Genomic DNA, 20285 nt, shown 5'->3' with positions numbered 1-20285 from the left:
TTGGTTCTAAATTCTCCACCATTTATTCTGCCCGCCATGTATAGCCTATTTCGTCCTGAAAAATGGCGTTAAACCCTATAACAACAACAAAAACAACCAAGATGCATTATTGTAGGGCATCTTCATTTTTTGTTTGGGCATGTGTGAATAAGAAAGTCCTAGTTGTATTGTGTAAGAAATGTCAGCAATTGTCATGGTCATGACCAGTATTTAATAAGGTCCCCATTTGACTGGTATTTTTCAGTGTACGCCCACTTGACACCTTTTACATGTGTGTGTGTGTGTGTGAGAGAGAGAGAGGGAGAGAGAGAAAAGTGTTCGCGAAAAGAAAAAAAATCACTTTAAAAAGAAGTATTGTTAAAATTCACTTTACAAAGAAATAGTGTTATTTTACTTTACTTGAAGAGACAGGGGTAACATTTATTAGCTCTTTTGTTGTTGTTCTTTGTACAATTGTTAATAAAGGGAAATTACTCTTGAATTGGTTTCCAGTGTGGATGTTTGGCAGTGGTTCTATCTGTGGACTTCCGGTTCTTATTACGGCTGTGCACAGCAAGATACTGTTGTGTCCCTCTGCTAACCAGTTGATGACGCTTGGTAGATAATATTTGGCTTACTGGATGCACGTTTTCTTTCCATGTACATGCCTGATTATGTGTTGTGTTACTGTAATCTCCCAGTATGAATGCATGGATGTTACATATTTTTTCGGAACGGTGTTATTTTGGTAAGGGTTACAGTAGTCCTACATGTAAGACCTTGCCGCTGATGTTTATGTATTGGGCGTCAGGGTCTTACTGCCCAGCTAACAGCACTGTGTATTTGGTGTACTAAGATCGCAAAAAGTCAAATTTTCTGGAATATCTCACACTACTGGCAACTAAAAGTACGGCGCTTTTCTACAAAGTAAAGTCATAATGTTTTAGTCAGACTTGAATTACTCTAATGTCTTTTTGTCTAATAAATTAAAATTCTCACAAAAGAAAGGGATCTGTTTTCAAGTTTCGTTGGCCTACATTTCAGTTGACTGGAAAGCGATGAAAGCCGGGAATACCGAAATCGAGTTAAGTTGAAATATTATTCTTTAACGAAACAAGTAAAAATATTAATTATGCCCATTGGAACTGTAAAGCAATGTTTCTTTTGTTCAAGAAACATATCTGTCACATGATTCTACTTAAACATACTTTGGCATATCTCGACTACCGTCACATTGCAACAAATTCAAATGTATATCAACGGAACATGAAAATGCGTCCATTTACTAGTGTCATATTTTCAATCCACCAGGATAAAGACAGCGCAGTAAATATATTAATTACACTTAAATTAGTGGAAGAGTGTCGATATATACTGCCAAATGTGAGATATTCCTGAAACTTTGACTACTCGTTCCGACGTCAACGACATTGGAACACGCTATACAAGGATAGTAAGACATAGCACTAAAACAAAACCAACATGTGCTATATCATGATTTATTTTTCTTCTTACGGGGATTAGTGCCGTGGCTCTCAATTTATGTATGAATTGTATGAGTACTACATATAAAATAATACACGTTGACATGGGTAAAATGTGAGCTATAGAACCACTGTTTTTATCGATCTTTTCCTAACGAAAGAAAAATATTGAATTATGCAATACAGTAGTCATCTGAACCTGACATTACTTTCAAGTTTTCATCCTTTAATCACTCCAAGCCATAATGATTCAGACGTAGTACTTGCTTAAGAGCCCGTTGGTAATGCGCAGTACATTACAGAGAGATGGTTCTCTGTTTATCAAGAAATGGCTAAAAATGATGGTAGTAATGTCTCATTTCTTTCAATGAAGTATACTGCAATATTTAGGTTAGTCTTGCACTGTCAGATATTGACACTGATATTTATTTTGGGGGTCGAGGTCTTAATGCTTAAATAATGGGGCTGTGAAGTCTGTTCAGTTGTTGACTAACATCCTAACGAGAAGTCAGATTTTCAGGAAAATCTCACTTGGCAACCCATATTGATGCTTTTCTGCAAATGAAAGTCATGTTTTAGTCGGACTTTACTTACTTTCATGTCTTTTTTCTAATAAATTCAAATTCTCAACACAAGCAAATGGACCTTTTGGCAAGTTTTGTTGGCTTAATTTTCAGTTGCATGGAATGCAATATAAGCAGGGGTATACTGAAATCGGATTAAGTTGAAGCATGTTTCTTTAATGAAATAAATAAAAATATATTAATATTGAAGAAAGTATGTGAGATATCCCAGAAAATCTGACTTATCATTCCACTGTTAATCAATATTGGAACTTGCTACCCAGCGCTGTTATTTGAGCAGTAAGACCTTGATCCCCAAAATATAAACAGCAGTCAAGCTAGACTTGAATTTTAGGGAATAGCGACTTCTCCTTCTGGACACAACAGGGAGGAGTGACAGCTGAACAGAGAGAAATGGGAGCAAAGTGAGACACGCAAGATATATATATATATATATATATATATATATATATATATATATACACACACACACACACACACATATATATATATATATATATATATATATATATATATATATATATATATAGATATATATATAGATATATATATATATATATATATATACACCATATTCAGTGGCATCAGAATTTCATGTGCATGCATTAGTGCACCACCTTATTGGTTTACAAGCGGAAGTCGATACTTGTGGTTGCTAATCAGACTTGGAGTATATAACAATATCAAAGCCAGTGAAAATCAAAGACAATCAGATATATATCGACACGTTAGATAGTACATCAAAGGAAAGATATTTAAGTAAATGCCGGCTGATAGACGATTTAGATCTCTATCAAATACCAAAGTTGGAGTGGAGTACTACGGAGGTCTTATTCCCATGCATTCAGTACCCATATATAATAAATTATCTGATTTATGCTAAGAGCAGCTATACCTTAGAGGAAATGAAAGCCTGGAAAAGCCTCGATACATACAGTCTATTTACTTCTGGATGGGTTAGAAAAGTTGCTGTGTGCATGAAAAATGGATACCACGTTGTTGGGGAAAGGTAATATACACATAATCATCATCATCATCTCTCTCTCTCTCGTTTCAACCACCCCTTCTCTCGTCTTTTCACCACCCATCCTCTCTCTTCCCCCCATCCACAATCGTCCTGGCATGTTGATATTTCAGTTTATGTAGATTGATAGCTCATGAGTGCATGTACACATATTACACAACCTACAAAAATAGTTAAATATGTAGTCTAGATGCCAGTAGGGCTGTCAAAAATCACAAAAAACCAACCCGGGTACCCGTTGCGAAATTTAACGGGTACCCGTTAGCACATGAATGACATGTACAACCGTAGACCAACTAATTGTTATCCCCATTTCTTTAATATTTTATATGGCAATAGAGGCTAACCGTGTAATGCACTACTCGGTCTGATGCGTCCGCACCGATGTAGCTGCGAATGATCTGACCGCACGCTATTAATTAATAAATTTATTTAGAATGACCTTTGTACACAGATGGTAGGTATAATCCAACTTTTAATGATCACTGTGATCAGCCGCGTTAAATCCTTTAGAACACTCACCTTTTTTTAAAGTGTAAGTCCTTGTTAGAACAGACCACATTTATTCATCGGCTTTTGACTGCAGATTTGAATTACCCACGCATGCGTGTAAAGCAGCTTTACCACATGTCAAGAGTAATGCGTTAAAACCGTCTTTGTGTGTGTGTGTGTGTGTGTGTACGAAGATTTCAAGGTGTCTAGGTGATAATTGTTCATAATATAAATTGTGGGATTTCTTCGACATGTGTGTTCGGAAATCAAAGGTATCCATCTGGATTTCATTAAAAGAGCACGCAATGTACAGATCATTTAGCACCCACAATCAATAGTTATCGTCTACAAAGAGGTTTATTACCTGTAGAACAATGCTATGTTTTGACCTTGGTATATAATGCCTCGGGGATAACGGTTTGTCCTGTTGCACAATGCCAATGAATTTTATTAATCCAAACAGACTCTCTGATGTATTGTTTATTTATATTAAGCAGGGATCTGGTTTCTAATTAAAGCCATAGCTGTCACACCTGTTTGAAGTGGTTGGCAAGTGTGGCGATTTTTTTTTACGGGTACCCGCGTTTACGTTTCAGTACCCGGGTTTTTCAATACGGTCGGGTACCCGGGTACCCGTTGACAGCCCTAGATGCCAGTCTTCATGATATGTCAGAAATACTGGTGCATATGCAAGCATTTGCATACATATTTGAAATACACTCCAGAATTTCAGATTTTAGTTATTAACCATGTGGATTAAAAAACTAGTATTTTCACTTGTGGCTTTGCCACTTGAGAGGACACATTTTTTCTCACCCACTGGATGAAATGTAATCTTTGTGTATTCCATGCAAGCAAATATCAGATCCACTTTAATTTTGAATTCATGTTAAAAATCAACTTGTTGTAATTTTGTCCTTACTTTTTTAAAGGTACTTCTCTCACAAAAACAGAGAAAAGTTCACCCAACCATGGATTATTGCAGAGAAGACTGGGACCATCTGCACTGCACACTGTGACTGTATGGCAGGTTTGGGTGAAGTGTGTTCTCATGTGGCATCACTTACATTTGCAGTAGAAGCAACAGTGATACTGCATGACTCCAAAACTGCAACACAAGCACCAGCCTACTTGTTACTGCCTGCACAGCTGAAACAAATCAATTACAGACCCGTTGCTGAGACCCACTTCTCATTAGTGCAGATGAAGAAGACAAATTTGGAACACGAACAACTCCTTCCCGAGTAACACAACGTAAGAAAGTACCACCCGTCAGTGAGACAGAGTTGATCAACTTTTTGCTTGAGATAAACAAGGGGCAGGTGAAGCCAATCATCAATACTTACAAGTTATGAAGAAAAATCATACAAACTTCATAGTTCGTTCTTCTGGTCTTGTAATTCATATTACTCATCCAGAGATTGGAGCATCACCTGATGGCATCACATTATGCGACTGTTGTGGAGTTGGATCTTTAGAGATCAAGTGTTCGTATACAATGAGAGACATGGACCTGAGTAAAGCTGACCTTGAAAAATCATTCCTTGTGAGGGATTGCAATGATGGGCTAACTCTTGACAGAAGACATGAGTATTATTACCAAGTTCAATGCCAGTTGTTTGCATGTGATACAAATTATGCAGACTTTGTAGTCTGGATAAGACAATCAATTCATATTGAGAGGATTGAGAAATGCCATGCATTTTGGGAAGATATGCTTCCAAAAGCACTCCATGTGTTCAGAGTTGGAGTTCTGCCAGAATTGTTGGCCAGATGTTATACACGCTTGCCGCTACAGAATAGTAAAGGGGCAACACCTGGACCAAGCAGTGCAATAGACCAGCAGTCACACCCTACATATTTGCCACTACGAGAATAGTAAAGTGACAACACCAGGACCAAGCAATGCAGTACACTAGCCATCATATACTGTATGGTGCTTCTGCCAGGATGAGGAATATGGACATATGGTTGCCTGTGATGACCAAAATTACCATTTTCAGTGGTTTCATTCTGACTGTGTAGGCATTGTATCAAAGCCAAAAGGAAAATGGTATTGCCCTGAATGCGTACAATCATGTAGCAAGAGTAGGATTAGCAAAGTCAGGTGACTCGGAAGTGTTGTATCTGTCCAAATGAAGGAAAGATAGATTTATAATGGTACATGCTTCTGAAATTGCCCATAGCTTAACACAGTTTCTTAAAATTTAAGTGAAATACTTTTTGTTCTATTTATAACAAATTTTCTCACTCTCCAGTTACAATTTCTCACACATCTACACTTAATCATTACATTTACCAGCCATAGGAACTTTATGCTCCCTCTCTCTCATGTATTCCAAATTAATAAACCTCCCTTCCTATTTCTATATACATCAATATCCCACATTACTACATTCCTAGACAATAGGATAATTAGTTTTAATCAAATGATACTATATTTGGTGACACATTTGTTAATGTAGCACACACTTTTGCAACTTTATCAATATTTGTCAACCCTTTGTCATCAGTGGTCTGCAAATGGTCAATAAGCACAGTTCCAGACAAAAAGGTATACTTTTGTCTCATTAGTCCTATTACTCCTTCAACATGAATGTGAAGGTGAGCTCATTTTTGTTGACCCCTCTAGCTCTAAAGCTGGCATTTGCTTTTTTCCTTTAGTAAAAGCTGGCATTTTGACAGGCCATCATAACACCTATGCTGTCTTTTACATCAAAACCTCGATCTGCCATAACATCTCCAGGTAGCAGTTTATTTAGAAAATCGCTGTTTTCTGTGACAAAATTGTCACTCACTCTGCCACACCATGCTTGGGAAAGGAAAAAGAGAATCTCTTGTGGAGTTACACCAATCAAAAATTTAACTGTATGATGGTGTTTGTGTGAAGACCAGGTCAGAGCTTTGGCTTCTGCATTTGAAGGGGTTTCAGTGAAGACTTCAAAACAGTCGATAATTACTACAACTTTACCATTCAGGTAATGCCTGAATTCCATGGGCATAGACTTCTTGATCTCCTCTCTCTCAGGGCATCTTATAAGAGGCTGTAAACGAGTCAGCACATGACGAGTATTCAAAAATGTTCTCAACACTGTTGGCTGTGCATACTGGAATATTATCCCAAGAAAATTGAGTCGTAGTTTCATTAATGTTAGCATCAGTTGTTGAAACTTTGTCAAGGATGATAAATGAGTCTCTGTCAGGTGTGAAGAAATAAGTGAAAAAGCTTGCATTAAGATGTGGTGTGTGGGCAAACCAGTCAGATCATTGACTTTGTCATCATCTCACTCCAAACTCTCTGCGGTCATCTTACGGCTGGCTATTTCTGACTTCAGCTCCATGTTTTCCACAGTCAGTCTTCTCTTGTTGAATTGCCTCCAGATTATGACCCATTTTATCAGTTTGGATCTTCCTTGTGTTGTGATCCACAGATTCTTCTGTCTCGCATGTTTGGTTATCAACCAGTATGTTCTGGAGTGATACATGGGTTTCAGCAGCATCAAGTCTTTTCGTTTCTTGATGTGACCCAATACTCTGTTGTATCTGTCACTGGCAGCTGATGGAGATGGCAAGACTTTGACATGACCTAGCTTCAAGGTCTGTACCCAGTCAACATTTGTCTTGTCATACAGGTCAGCAGGTTTACCTGCAAAGCAATTTACACTATATTAACATTTGAAAATGAAAATAATACCATGTTTGAAAATGAAAATAATACTATGTTAACAGTCATTTTTTCATTTGGTGATTTGGTGACACAGTTAGTGTACCATTCAGTTCTTTGTTTCAGCTTGTGTATCTACAAATACATTTATCACCTAAATATAAAAACATACTGTAATCTCATGGACTTCAATCTACAGTCACATCCCATTTATAATATAACACAAAAGGTTAACATCATTAAAATTTATCAAGATGCTGATGGTAGACATTGACAGATTTGATTTAGTGGCGGTTTACATTTACATATTAAGAAACAGTGGCTTGTCATTTACAAACTATAGACAGTATACAGAGTGTTCAAATGTACATACAAATTAATTACATGCAAGGCTGTATACCCACAGACAGATATACATAGTCTAACAAAGAAGAGAGAGAAATTTTGTATACAGATATTCAACAGCCTAAGACAAAGATAAGTTATGATTATTAGTAGCTACAATCTAGTCATGCTAGTTTCAGTTTCCTATCAACTTGACTAAGAGAACAAAGCAAATCAAGGAGTGGGGTGGATCCACTATCTTGATATATTACTATATCAATAACAAAAGTTTCCAAATTTCATGTTAACTTACCACTCACAAAATGGTCTGAACATACACGTGTGTACGGAAAATTGCTGATCTTCCAATATTTGAAAGCCACATACGCTGTCTTTCTTCCAACAACTGTAGTGTCTGTTCACCTTATTTCTGCCGTACTGTGGGAAGTCTGAAGTATGACAAGTCTTTCTCGCGGTCAGCATGATTTCCACGCCTGAACATGGCACAAAAGATTACCATTGTTGCTGAACCAAACTTACAACGTGAAAGAAACGTACTAGTATTGTTGCCATACACATGGCATTTGTAATCTGATATGGCGCACACCAAAACTGATGATGTCACATGAATACAGCATATATATATAAACTTTTCGCACATGTCATCCTGAACAGACTGCAGATGCTTGCTGACAGAGTGTATCCAGAGTCGCAGTACTGGTTCCACGCAGAGTGGTCCACAATCGATATGATCTTCTCCATCAGGCAACTACAGGAGAAATGCAGAGAACAACACAGACCCCTTTTCCTGGCCATTATAGACCTCACCAAGGCATTCAATCTGGTCAGCAGAGATGAACTCTTCACAGTCCTGGCGAAAATTGGATGCCCTCCAAAGCTGCTAAGCATGATCCAGTCCTTCCACGATGACATGAAAGGCACAGTGCAGTATGATGCTCAACATCTGACCCCTTTGACATCTGCAGTGGAGTGAAACAGGGCTGCGTCCTTGCTACCACGCTCTTCGGCATCTTTTTCGCAGTCCTGCTCAAGCACGCCTTTGGGACATCCACAGAAGGGATCTACCTGCACACGCGATCAGATTGCAGACCGTTCAACCTGGCATGACTGAAGGCAAAAAGCAAAATGCGTGAAGTAACCATCAGGGACATGCTCTTCGCAGACGATGCTGCTGTGGCCACTCACACAGAAGCTGAGCTACAGCGACTGATGGACCGCTTTGCTAAAGCATGTGATGAGTTTGGGTTGATCATCAGCCTAAAGAAAACAAATGAAACCCCTGCACCATGTACATGACAGAAAATGCAGTGTCTTTCAGATCATACTGTTCATCCTAATTTCTCTGTTGCCCATAAAACATGACTGTAAATGTTCATAATCCAAGAATAATCCATGAATTATTTTGCAAAAGTCCTAGTAACAAATGTTCTAATAATTTCAAGTTCAAATCCTGATGGAAAATCCAGGATGGATGACAATGATGTATGCTGTAGTCAGTACTGTGCTTATCTACAGTTTCTTGTAGAAATACAAATAATGGCACTCCAGTGTTGGAAATCCAAATTAAATTTGTAAGCAATGTCTTTCCAGAATTTCTGTGTGAGCACTCCTCAAAATATTTCCAGAGAAAAAAGAATTAATCCTTTTGCAATCCAATTGGTCTGAAGAAAATTGTAGCTCAAAATCTGGCTACAACAAAATAACTTGACATCAGTATAAAAGCTCCAAACTGAGATCTCTCTCTCTCTCTAAAATAAAGGTTATATTGTATTATAAGACGCAGTTTCGAAGTTCCCCCAGTTGCGAAATCAAAAGGAGAGGTCATGTGATCATGTTTATATCACATACACAGAATATGGCCTTGATTAGACCAATAATTTTCTCTAAGAAATAATCTTTTTTTTAAAATTGTTTACTTCTTAAACCCAAAGCCCCATCATCACCTTGACAACAACCAATCATTTTAAAATAAAAATAGAACTTTGTTTACTAATTTTGAATCAAGGTCAGCATCCAGGCCAACACCTGGTGTTTATGAAAAGAATGATTCAGGTCAACCAATTTTCGGGAAAAATATCTCCAGTGAATAAATTTACATTATATTAGCATATATAAGAATAAAAAATTTAAAACTGACAAACAATTAAAGTAAAATAAATATGAATTAAATCAGATATACATAGCATTTCAAAGTTCAGTAATTTATTTCCGTGGAAAAATTATGTAAAAATGAAAGAATATGAACTTACGGTTTTATAGAATCAAATCCAAGAATAATTGCTGAATACAAGTCCTAATAACAAAATGTTCTACTGATTTCAAGTTCGAATCCCAATGAAGAATCCAAGATGGAAGATGATGTATGCTGCAGTCTGTAGTGTTGAAGTCTCCAGTTCCTTGTAGAAACAAGAATTATCATTCTGGTTTTGGAAATCAAAATAAATTTCTTATAAGAACTGTCTTTGATTAAGAATCTCACATCAGCACATATATTTTCCAGAAAAATAACAGAATTAATCCTTTTGAATCCAAGTAATTTGAAATAATTCCAATCCAGGCAATTTAAAATAACTCCAAACAGCACAACATACAACTTCCAGTGTAACAGCCTGGTTTCTGTTGAGAATAATTCTCCAAAATATAGGTTATATGGTCTCCTAAAATGTAAACAAGGGGTTATGTGATCATCTTCACGAAGCTTATATAAACTAGGTACTTGTTAACGGTCATATACACCCAGTGTGATCTTGACGAAAACCAATCATTTTACTCTAAGAAATAAAATAAAATAAAAATTGTTTCCATCTTAAACACAAAGTCCCATCATCACCTCCACAACAACCAAATTGTTAATTTTTTTTCTCCTGAAATTGATTTGTGATTCAAATGGAGCCAGATTAGCCCAGTACTTGATGCACTGACTTGCACATTGTATATACTAATCATTATCATAAATGTAGTTTAAAAAAAAAAAATCCTAACTACTTACCTTAATTTTAAACCAGTGTGAAGGAAAGACATTTATTTTAGCCTCAACAAATGTGCCTTGAAAAGAAACCTATGACCATATTCTATTCACTTTTTTCATTCATCCTTACATTGACTTCTTTCTTGAATATTACACACATAATTACATTTATGAATGTTTAGCCACATGTTTGATATATATGCTCACAGTGCTGCTGTATGGTATGTTGTGAAAGATATTCGGACCAAATGCATTTTGCAAAATTTTTCTATTACAAAAAAATGAAGGAAAAGCAAATCATTTTGTGAGCTATTTACTACTGTATTTTAATGCATTAAGTACAAGTATCCCTTTATAGCCCCTTTTGGTAACCTCATTATCTGTCCTTTCTTTCCAAACTCTTCAGTTTATAAAGGTTGCGCATGAAGCATTTCTGGTAGGTGTATTGCCGCAGGTCAACGTTCACCAAATGCAAAACAGAATGAAGTGAATGAAATTATATTTCTTGCCATGGGCAAACTTTCAAATTAAACGCCCAAAATAAATGCACGATAAAGTAATTAACGGATAATTGTTAGATACAATCATATATCAAATTGTATGTGTATAACTTGTGTAGATACTTGTAATTGAATTTTTAAAATCAATGTCGAAGATAATTTGGGAATAATAAAATATTGAACAAACAATTCCTTTTCAAATCAACAACAATAACAACACAAACATTAAAACAAAAGATGAATTACAGTTAAACTGAATGTTGAAAGTAGCATTTTATTTCAGTAAGTCATTTATGAGCTGTTATTGGTGATTATGTTCTGTATTATGTAAAACATTTAGAATATGCATCTGGTGATGAAATCCTTCTGTTATCCTTCCTTAATTTAAAAAAATCACTTACAAAATTTTCCACTGCATACTTTGTTTAGATTGTGCTAAAGCTTTATACTATCAAAAAATTAAGCATTGAACATTATTTGATATGATCGTTTCCATTTGAATACACTGATTGCATACTTTTTCAAAAGGGAATGTTTCATAATTATTATTGTCGGTTTTGAAAATTAATTTTATTTTCTGTTGTGTAATTCAAACAAATATGTATGCATTTGATGTATAAAAAACTGTTTTGATTCATTTCAATAAAAATATTAAAAACAAACAAAAATAATTTTAATTATTTATTTTATTTTCATTGCATTCCATTTTTCCATTGCGTATTTTAGTCATATTGATCTATAATCCACTGATCATGTTCCACAACAGCTAGACCATTTAACAAAGTCCTTATACTGTTTTATTTGTGGGCACTTCTTTGTTCTTTAGTTATATTAAGCTGTCTGCCTTTAACTCATTTGGCCCCAAAGGTTTTTTTTCGTTTTCGCCTGAAAAACATGTAGGAAAGACATTTTGGGGGCTATTTCTGAATACAGTGTAATACATTGGCTTTCAACAGATTTTCCATGATACTAATGCCTAGTTGAATTAGAAACGTTGTTTTTCATTGGTTTTTTTCTTTCGCATGAGCAGAAGGGTAAAAATTGGATTTTTTTCTTTATTTTTTTTCTTCTTAATGGACCCATCATTTTTGTATGGAGACCACTCTTTATTCCAATTGCCCACCTTATCCTAGTTTTTGCAAAGGTTCACCTGTCTGTGTGCAGTTCAGACCTGTCTGCCTTGGATCTGAGGCCAAAAGGTCTAAAATCCAGACACAAAATTGCATCCCAACCACGAGCAAATTTTGGGTGAAAATAAATGGGTCCAAAGAACGAGGTTTTTCCCTTTGTATTTTGTAGTGCAACTAGAACTTCCAGATTTTTTGGTATCATTGTAGAGCTATATCTGTCTGCTGTTTTGTAATACCAGCCACTTTGGTGTATCTTAAATGACCTTGATGCTGCAGAGGTCGGAAATAGGGTACAGCCTCGTCACACCTACATGCGGGATTGGGGCTGAATGAGTTAAAGTGCCTCCCCAAGCCATCCCAAAATTTTATTGGCTTTCATGTGTTTCTGTATCCCCTATAGTGGAGGTGTTTTTTTGTTTAACAAAGCAAAAAGGGTTTGAATTAAAAGTATTTATTATTCTTTTTTCAGGGGTTGCTCTTTGCTATTTGTATTTTTTTTTTAATTTTATGGCTTGTCATACTCATAAAATTAAGGTCCTTGGAGCTTGTCCCTTTGTTTTCCTTCCTGGTTTGTTTCTGTATGACATATACATGTACTTCCCTCCACAGACACTAGGTCCTGTATCATGGTTCCTAAATTTTAGTCATCTTGGCCAAGGATCAGTCTAATGTATCATATGTGTTATGTGTATATGCTAGGTTGTTTTAATCATGCTATATCATGTTTGTTACAAATGGACAATTAATATATTTGAATTTTTGTATAAAAGTTTTGTATTTACTTTGTTTATTTAAATACAAAAAATAAAAAATGCTGTAATGTATAATAGATGTATAAAATAATGTGTTGTGATGGTTCTCTGGTTTCGGTCTAGTAATTATTTTCTACATAGTGTTGAGACTGGAGTTTTTATGAATATATACAGAACGACAGAGAATTTTCTTTACTGTGTCACTGTATGCATATGTATTTGCATAGTCTTTTTCCCCACATAGTAATTGTATACTGTGTGAGGGGATGAACTCACTCGGCACTGTGTCATGGTTAACCTAGTTAAATACAAAACACTTAGCAAAGATGGATTCGTAAGTGACCATAGCAGTAATCTTCTTGTCCAGTGGCTTCATTAACTACCGGATGTAGTAAATACCTAATAAAAGAGTGAGATAACTAGGTTACCAAAAGGGTCTAAAGGACTGAGAATCATCTCAAAATTTTACATTATTGTTTTTTTAGCCTATTAAATATGTTCTCATTTGTTTAATCTTTGTTTTATATTTACTTGCCATCTGTGATAAATATCTTGCCTGGTTGTTGTCATCCCACTCCTTAAATAGTATAGCAGGTAAATTATAGGCTGCTGTGTCAGCACTGTTTTTATTAAGAAGCACTCAGATATCAGCACAATGTCTTTTGTAGGGTTTCATCTGTAGTATAAGCTTAATCATCCCACATTAGGTACACTATTTAGAAGACAAATTATACAATGTTTACTTAACATACACATATCACTTGACTCTGGTTAGAGCATCCACCTCGGATGTAGGAGGTCATGGGTTCGATCCCCGGTCGAGTCATACCAAAGACGTACAAAAATGGTATTAACAGCTGCCTTGTTTGGCACTCAGCATTAAGAGGTAAGTGTTAGGACTGGTCAGGCTGGAGTCAGGATAATGTGACTGCGGCATGATGCCCCAGTGCTAGACCTCACTATAAATTATAACACTGCACACACTCGATCATCATACTTGATGATTTAATTTTCTGAGAGTGGGGTTTCAACTTTTTTCCAGTCAGTGTATTTTGTTTTCTTTGTTTTCTTTTCTCTGAAGATAAATATTTTTTTTCCAAATAATTTAATAGATATAATGAGAGGATTTATTTCTTGCTTTAAATGGGAGCAAAATATTTTTCCAGCTATTTGAGATTCAGAAATGTGAAAAAATGCCCCTGGAAAGTAAATTGCTGGCTCCTTATATAACTGTTGTATATCATGGTCCATATCACAGTTATGTTCAGCAGTACCACAGTACAACATGTTTCATGTTTTGACATGCAGTTTTAGCCTAATATTTACATACATACATACATGCATACATAAATACATACATACATACATACATACATACATACATACATACATACATACATACATACATACATACATACATAGTGTATGTACTAAGTATGTGCAAGGGCAGTACTCCTGTTATACTGTATATTTTTAAACAAAATTTAAAGAACACTGACAAATATAGATGAAAATGAGTATTCTTATCAGATGTAATAAATATAGGATAGTTTCATTTCCTACATTAAAGCCAGGTATGTATTTCATCATGTGGTATGAAAATTGGGATAAGAGTGGCCTATTTGCCACTTAAAATATCATGCATTTTGTATCACATGATAATCTATCCAGTATTAATGCTTTAAAAAAAACAATTTCTTTGTATTATGTGCTAAACTGTCTCTTGATTAGAATCATAGGAATTTAAATTAACTCTTTTAGCATACTTTTATGTACCCAGGGCTGTAGAGAGCGATCACAGGCTCTGGGTTAAGAAACACCTAAGCCTCTCTGAGTTCTTGTTAAAAAAAAAAATCTTTTATAAAATTATTGCATTGTTCAGCCCAGGTCCTTAAGGGGATATATCCCCTGTTGCCCCCCCCCATTTAAAATTATGTTTTGCTTAAGAAATCTGACCTGACACCTTTGCATGGCTGATGAGGGGGTTCACAACCAGGGTTACATCTCCTTACTGGCCTGGGGCCCCCCTCCCACAAGCCTGTATGTACCTTTTTCAATATTTTGCCTCACTTTTAACTCTATTCATTGACTGATAATATACAAATCAGTGACAAGAGAGCAGTAGGATTGGGATGACATGTTAAAGTAAATTATGTTCTTGAAATTTCCTTTTTCAGGATTGCATCACAAGATGTTTATCACTGTTTTCAAGATTTCTTAAGCAAAACATAATTTCCATGTATGAAATGTATTGCATTTTCCGCTTATTAGTTCAGGCTCACACAGTTCTTGTTTTTCATGCTGCATGTGACCACTCTGGTGGCCTAGTGGTTAGATCATCTGCCTTGGATGCAGGAGGTTGCAGGTTTGAACCCTAGCCTAGTCGTACCAAAGACTTATAAAACTGGTACTAACAGCTGCCTTGCTAAGCTAAGGCATTCACCATCAAGAGGTTAGTGTTAGGACTTGCTCAGCCTGGTGTCAGGATAATGCGGCTGTTTGGGACGTCATGCTACATGTCGTGGGCATGAGGCCCCAGTGCTAGACATCACTATAAGCTGTCACTCTGCAGACATCATAGCAATATGACCGAAAAACTGTTAAATATGACTGAAAAACTGTTAAATCCAAGTCTCTCTCTCTCTCTCTCTCTCACACACACACACACATATGCTGCATATACAGTGTAACTTAAATAGGCACAAAAAATCAAGCATCACATGGCACGATGAGAAATTTTGTATTTTTATGTGAAAGATAAGACATTTTTTACATGTAAAAATATAGGAATAACAAATTTGAAAATTATTTTGCTAATGATTTTGTATAGTTCACACTTAACCTTTTACTGCATATTAGTCTAGAGGTTAAACTGGTTTTTACACAGGATTTATCAAATTATTCAGTAATTTTGCATCCCAATTTACTTACTGTTCAGTAAAATTTTCTATATAGTGGGACATATTTTTGTGAACACTGAATTGGTATCGGGTATACTTTATTTTAGCATTCAGGGGATGAATTGGTTGGTTGTTATGGCAACAAGATTCAATCTATAGTGTGTAAAAATCATGACAAATTTAAATATTTTTCAGGAATAATTAATACTTAGCTTACTCCGTTCTTGCTGAATCAGTCATTCTTTGAATTTTTTCTTTTATGATTGAGAACAGAAAACATTTTTAATTCATTTTGATGGATTGTTAAAATTCCACCAAATACAACCACAACATTTTGTTTTCAGCGAAATCATGAAACTGGAAATTGAATGATAATATGTTGCATGTATCTTTATATACTTTTATATGCATGTACTATGATTAATGTTTTTGTTGAGTGAGTTATCCAGAGACCAATATAAAATCAAGTCATCCCTTTTCTGTATCCCTTATTAATGAAGAAGTATGGTGTTTGCTTAGTTTTATCTTTCCTCTGAATAGTCTATACCACAAAGTGTTGAATTTTCAAAATATTAAAACCAACTATCCTACCATCTCATTATCAGTGCAGAAGCAACTTGAAATGTATTCTTGGGAGCATTAATTAAATTGTTTTTGACTGAAAAGAAAGGTTCTAACATGTCTTTGATAACACTGATTATTTAGTATAATGAATGATTATATTAGATTTTTTAATATTCGTGCTTAATTCAGTTATTGAGAGACTCGCTGTTGTGCATCACCTTTCTTGTGAAATTCAACAAATTATGAACTGCAATGATTAAAAAATGATGTATGATATTAATTAGAATTTTAAATATATTCAGACAATTTTATCCAATGATATCTGTTCTGGTAGTCTAAGTGGTTTGAGTGTCTACCTCAAATGTGGGATGTTGTGGGTTTGAACCACAGTTGAGTCATACCAGAGACTTATAAAAATGAACTAACTTGCTGCCACCTTGCTTGGTATTCAGCATTAAGAGGTTAGTGTTAGGACTGTTTGGCCTGGTTTCAGGATAATGTGACTGGGTGGGACATAATGCTACATGTCTGCAGCTTGATGCCCCAGTGCTAGCCATCACTATAAACTGCCACGCTGTAGATATCACAGCAGTATTACTGAAAAACTTAAAGGTACCTTAAAAATACTAATCACACACAGTCTCTAGGGGAAAATCGTAATTTTAGCACAATAAAAATGCACTATCAGTTTGTGGTGTTGAGTAGAATTTGCATACCTTGTTACTAATCGTTTTTCCTTGTTTATAAAAATAGATGCATATTTGATGTCTTCATTTGTGTGTTTTTCGTGCCGATTATTATTACAAATAATGAGTAGATGTTTTTTAAAAATACCAAAAGTCCATATTTTGAGAAATTGATGACTTTTGGTCATATCTTTTTGCCTTAATGACAGATATTAACATAAGAAGTGTACACATATCTGTAAGTTATATTTAGCATTTAGCCTCATTTCATTTAAAGTTTGCTCTGTTATTCCTCTTTGATAACAGTAAACTAGACTAGTTCAAAGAATGGCATATTCCCGTGTATATAACCGGTACAAAAATTGTTCAACTGTACTATTATAAAATGACTTCACATTGCAAAGCGCTAGATGCAAATCATGTTTACTAACAGCAGATACATTGTTCACATATAACAGAAGAGAGTAGATTGAAGTCTGCAAATGCATTAATCCTGCAAAAACACTAATGATTTTCTTCATATTTCTTTTCTAGGTTCATTCTCTCAGATGTATTAGAACTGTTCCGGTGGCCTAGTGGTTAGATCATACACAACGGATGCGGGAGGTCGCTGGTTTGAACTCTAGCTGAGTCATACCAAAGACTTGTAAAAAATATGGTACAGTACTAACACCTGCCTTGCTAGGTACTCAGCATTAAGAGGTTAGTATTAGGACTGGTCAGCCTGTCATCTGGATAATGTCACTGTGGGACATCATGCTACATGTCTGTTGCATGATGCCCCAATGCTAGACATCACTATAAACTGCCACACTGCAGACATTGTAGTGATATTACTGAAAAATTATTAAAGCTGCATTAAAAGTCCAAATCTCGCACATGAAGTGACATATTAGTGATAGTTACACATACAAAGACTTAAATTTGGTAGTACTGGGTATCTTAATCTGATTTGAAATTGTTGTTGTTCTAGGGTTTAATGCCATTTTGAGCACAAGATAGACTATACATGGCAGCCAGTATAAATGGTGGTCCAGGAGGAAAACCCAGGAAAGAACCACCAACCCATGAGAAGCTACTGGCAAGCTTTCTCGCGTACCCACATTGGCCGACCCCGAGACTCGAACCCAAGCAGACAGAGGTGAGACGGCAGTGATCCGTGATGGTGAGCACTTTAGACCACACACCCACTCGGGCCACCAATGGATTTGACATGAAAGGACTAATTATACAATAAAGGGTTTGGTGTCATGTGGTGTCATTATACATTAAAGGGTTTTGTGACAAATGGCATCATTAAGCATTAAAGGGTTTTAAGTTTATAATAAAAATGCAACATTAAAAAAAAATTATTCCCAGGTTTACTAAATTTTGAAAACTTGGGTGTGGAAAGATTTTGTCAGCAGGTCTACTAAATGTTAATGTTGTCATGGCTTCTCGTGTCATTAAACACATTCAAACATAATAGTGACTTTATCTGCATGACAGGTCTTTGAATTTTTCAGTTACATCCCAGGCAAATTACTCTTTTACATATTAACTCATTAACCCCTGGAGGTTTTTGTCGTTTTCGATTGAAATGTGAGTAGAAAACACATTTTGGGTGCTATTTCTGAATACTTCCTAATACATCGACTCCAAGAGATTTCCCATTACCCTAATGCCTAGTTGTGTTAGAAACATCATTTTTCGTTGGCTATTTCACTTGCACATGAGCAGAAGGGTAGAAGTTGGAGTTCTTTTTTTTTTGTTGTTGCTTGAATGGACCCATCATTTTCATATCGAGACCACTCTCTATTTCAAATGCCCATCTTATCCTACTTTTTGCAAAGTTTCATCTATCTGTGTGAAGTTCAGACCAGTCTGCATTAGATCTGAGGCCAACAAGTCTAGAATCGAGACACATAATCAAATTCTGACCACAGGCGATTTTTGGGTGGAAAAAATCGGGGTCCAAAAAAATGAGGTTTTTCCCTCTGTATTTTGTAGTGCAACTAGAAATTCCAGATTATTTGGTATCATTGTAGAGCTACATCTACCTTTCTATACACACTGCTCCAGTGGCCTAGTGGTATGCCTTGGATGCAGGAGGTCGTGGGTTCAATCCCTGGCCAAGTCATACCGAAGACTTACAAAAATGGTACTAACAGCTGCTTCGCTTGGCGCTCAGCATTAAGAGGTTAGTGTTAGGACTGGTTGGACTGGTGTCAGGATAATGTGACTGGATGGGACATCATGCTACATGTCTGTGGCATGATGCCCCAGTGCTAGACGTCACTATAAACTGTCACACTGCAGACATCGTAGCGATATGACTGAAAAATTGTTAAAGCTACGTTAAAAATTCAAATCACACACACACACACACATACTACCTTTCTATAATATCACCTACTTTAGTTTATCATACATGACCTTGACGCTACAGAGCTTGGCAGTAGGCTGCTGCTACCAATTGATGCATAAATGCGATGCCAGGGGTTAATGAGTTAATTGCCATACTCCAGTTCCATTATCCCCAAAAATATCTTTTAAAATGGTTTTATCTGTGTAGTCATGGATGCAAGTACCATTAGACAGGGATCACTGGGACATCAAAGTTTGCATAAAAGAATGCATACTTTTCATATTTGGAACCATGAAGATTATAACAGTTCAATCCTTGGTAAAGTTTTTCTTTTTGGAAAATCTTGCCTCCACTTGATACAGAATCCAGCTTTACGCATCCATTTTTGAATTTAGATTTTTAACTTTTCACAGAAAACACTAAAACCAATATGAGTCAGTTAACATTACTGTGGAATTCACTTTCAAGTTCATTCTCTGGATTCAGCCACTCTGACTTTCCTGATATGGACAAATAGATTCCTTTGAGGTTGAGACTAGTACTCAGGAACAAGAATCCAATATGGCAGCCATTCCTGGATACATGCAGGTTTTTCATAATTCTCTTAGTACTAGAGTGCTTATTGGTTGTACAGTGTCTTAATTTATCACCCTGATGCTTGATACTGAGTTAAACCAAGTTTATACTTCCATTCAACATAGAACTATGTCCAGGGTTCAGTACGGATCTCATGTGGTGATGATTACTTTATTTGTAACCACATTTAAGCTTCATGTGCAAGGCACTAAGCACCATGCCTGGCTGTACCACTTTATCACAAAATGTAAAAACAAAAGTGAGCAAACAGGTAAAACAAACGCAAGCTG

At 35.9% G+C, this 20285-nt stretch overlaps 2 protein-coding genes across 7 annotated transcripts in view; one reads left to right on the top strand and one right to left on the bottom strand.

The window, feature by feature from the left end:
• The first annotated feature begins 501 nt into the window (after positions 1-501).
• The window catches only part of LOC149775909 (carboxypeptidase M-like), a 98818-nt gene continuing 79034 nt past the window's right edge, over positions 502-20285 (top strand). The window contains exons 1-2 of one of the 6 annotated variants that reach the window (XM_089943896.1): positions 502-597; positions 17607-17730. The gene's annotated coding sequence lies outside the window, so the exon portion shown is untranslated. The other 5 variants (XM_089943894.1, XM_089943895.1, XM_089943901.1 and 2 more) reach the window with 5 other exon arrangements.
• Positions 6224-20016, bottom strand: LOC149775910 (uncharacterized). Its single transcript, XM_089943535.1, has 4 exons — positions 19869-20016; positions 7865-7966; positions 7090-7209; positions 6224-6846 (listed from the first exon to the last, which is right to left on the bottom strand). The coding sequence occupies exons 1-4, from the start codon at positions 20014-20016 to the stop codon at positions 6224-6226; spliced, it is 993 nt and encodes a 330-aa protein (XP_089799661.1).

Source organism: Sinohyriopsis cumingii, chromosome 19 (assembly GCF_028554795.1).
Source record: "Sinohyriopsis cumingii isolate HCF-2022 chromosome 19, ASM2855479v2, whole genome shotgun sequence".
In the NCBI taxonomy this organism is placed as follows: Eukaryota; Metazoa; Mollusca; class Bivalvia; order Unionida; family Unionidae; genus Sinohyriopsis; species Sinohyriopsis cumingii.
This window is presented reverse-complemented; position numbering and strand designations above follow the sequence as displayed.

Bases quoted from the DNA above. Each gene is read 5' to 3' on its own strand.
- LOC149775910 (XM_089943535.1), bottom strand. From the start codon at position 20,016: ATGAAAAACCTGCATGTATCCAGGAATGGCTGCCATATTGGATTCTTG. The intron at 7,967-19,868 runs GTAATGTTAACT...TAAGGTGAACAG, and splicing joins ACTTGAAAGTGAATTCCACA to ACACTACAGTTGTTGGAAGA. The intron at 6,847-7,089 runs GTCACATCAAGA...GTTTGGAGTGAG, and splicing joins CAGATACAACAGAGTATTGG to ATGATGACAAAGTCAATGAT.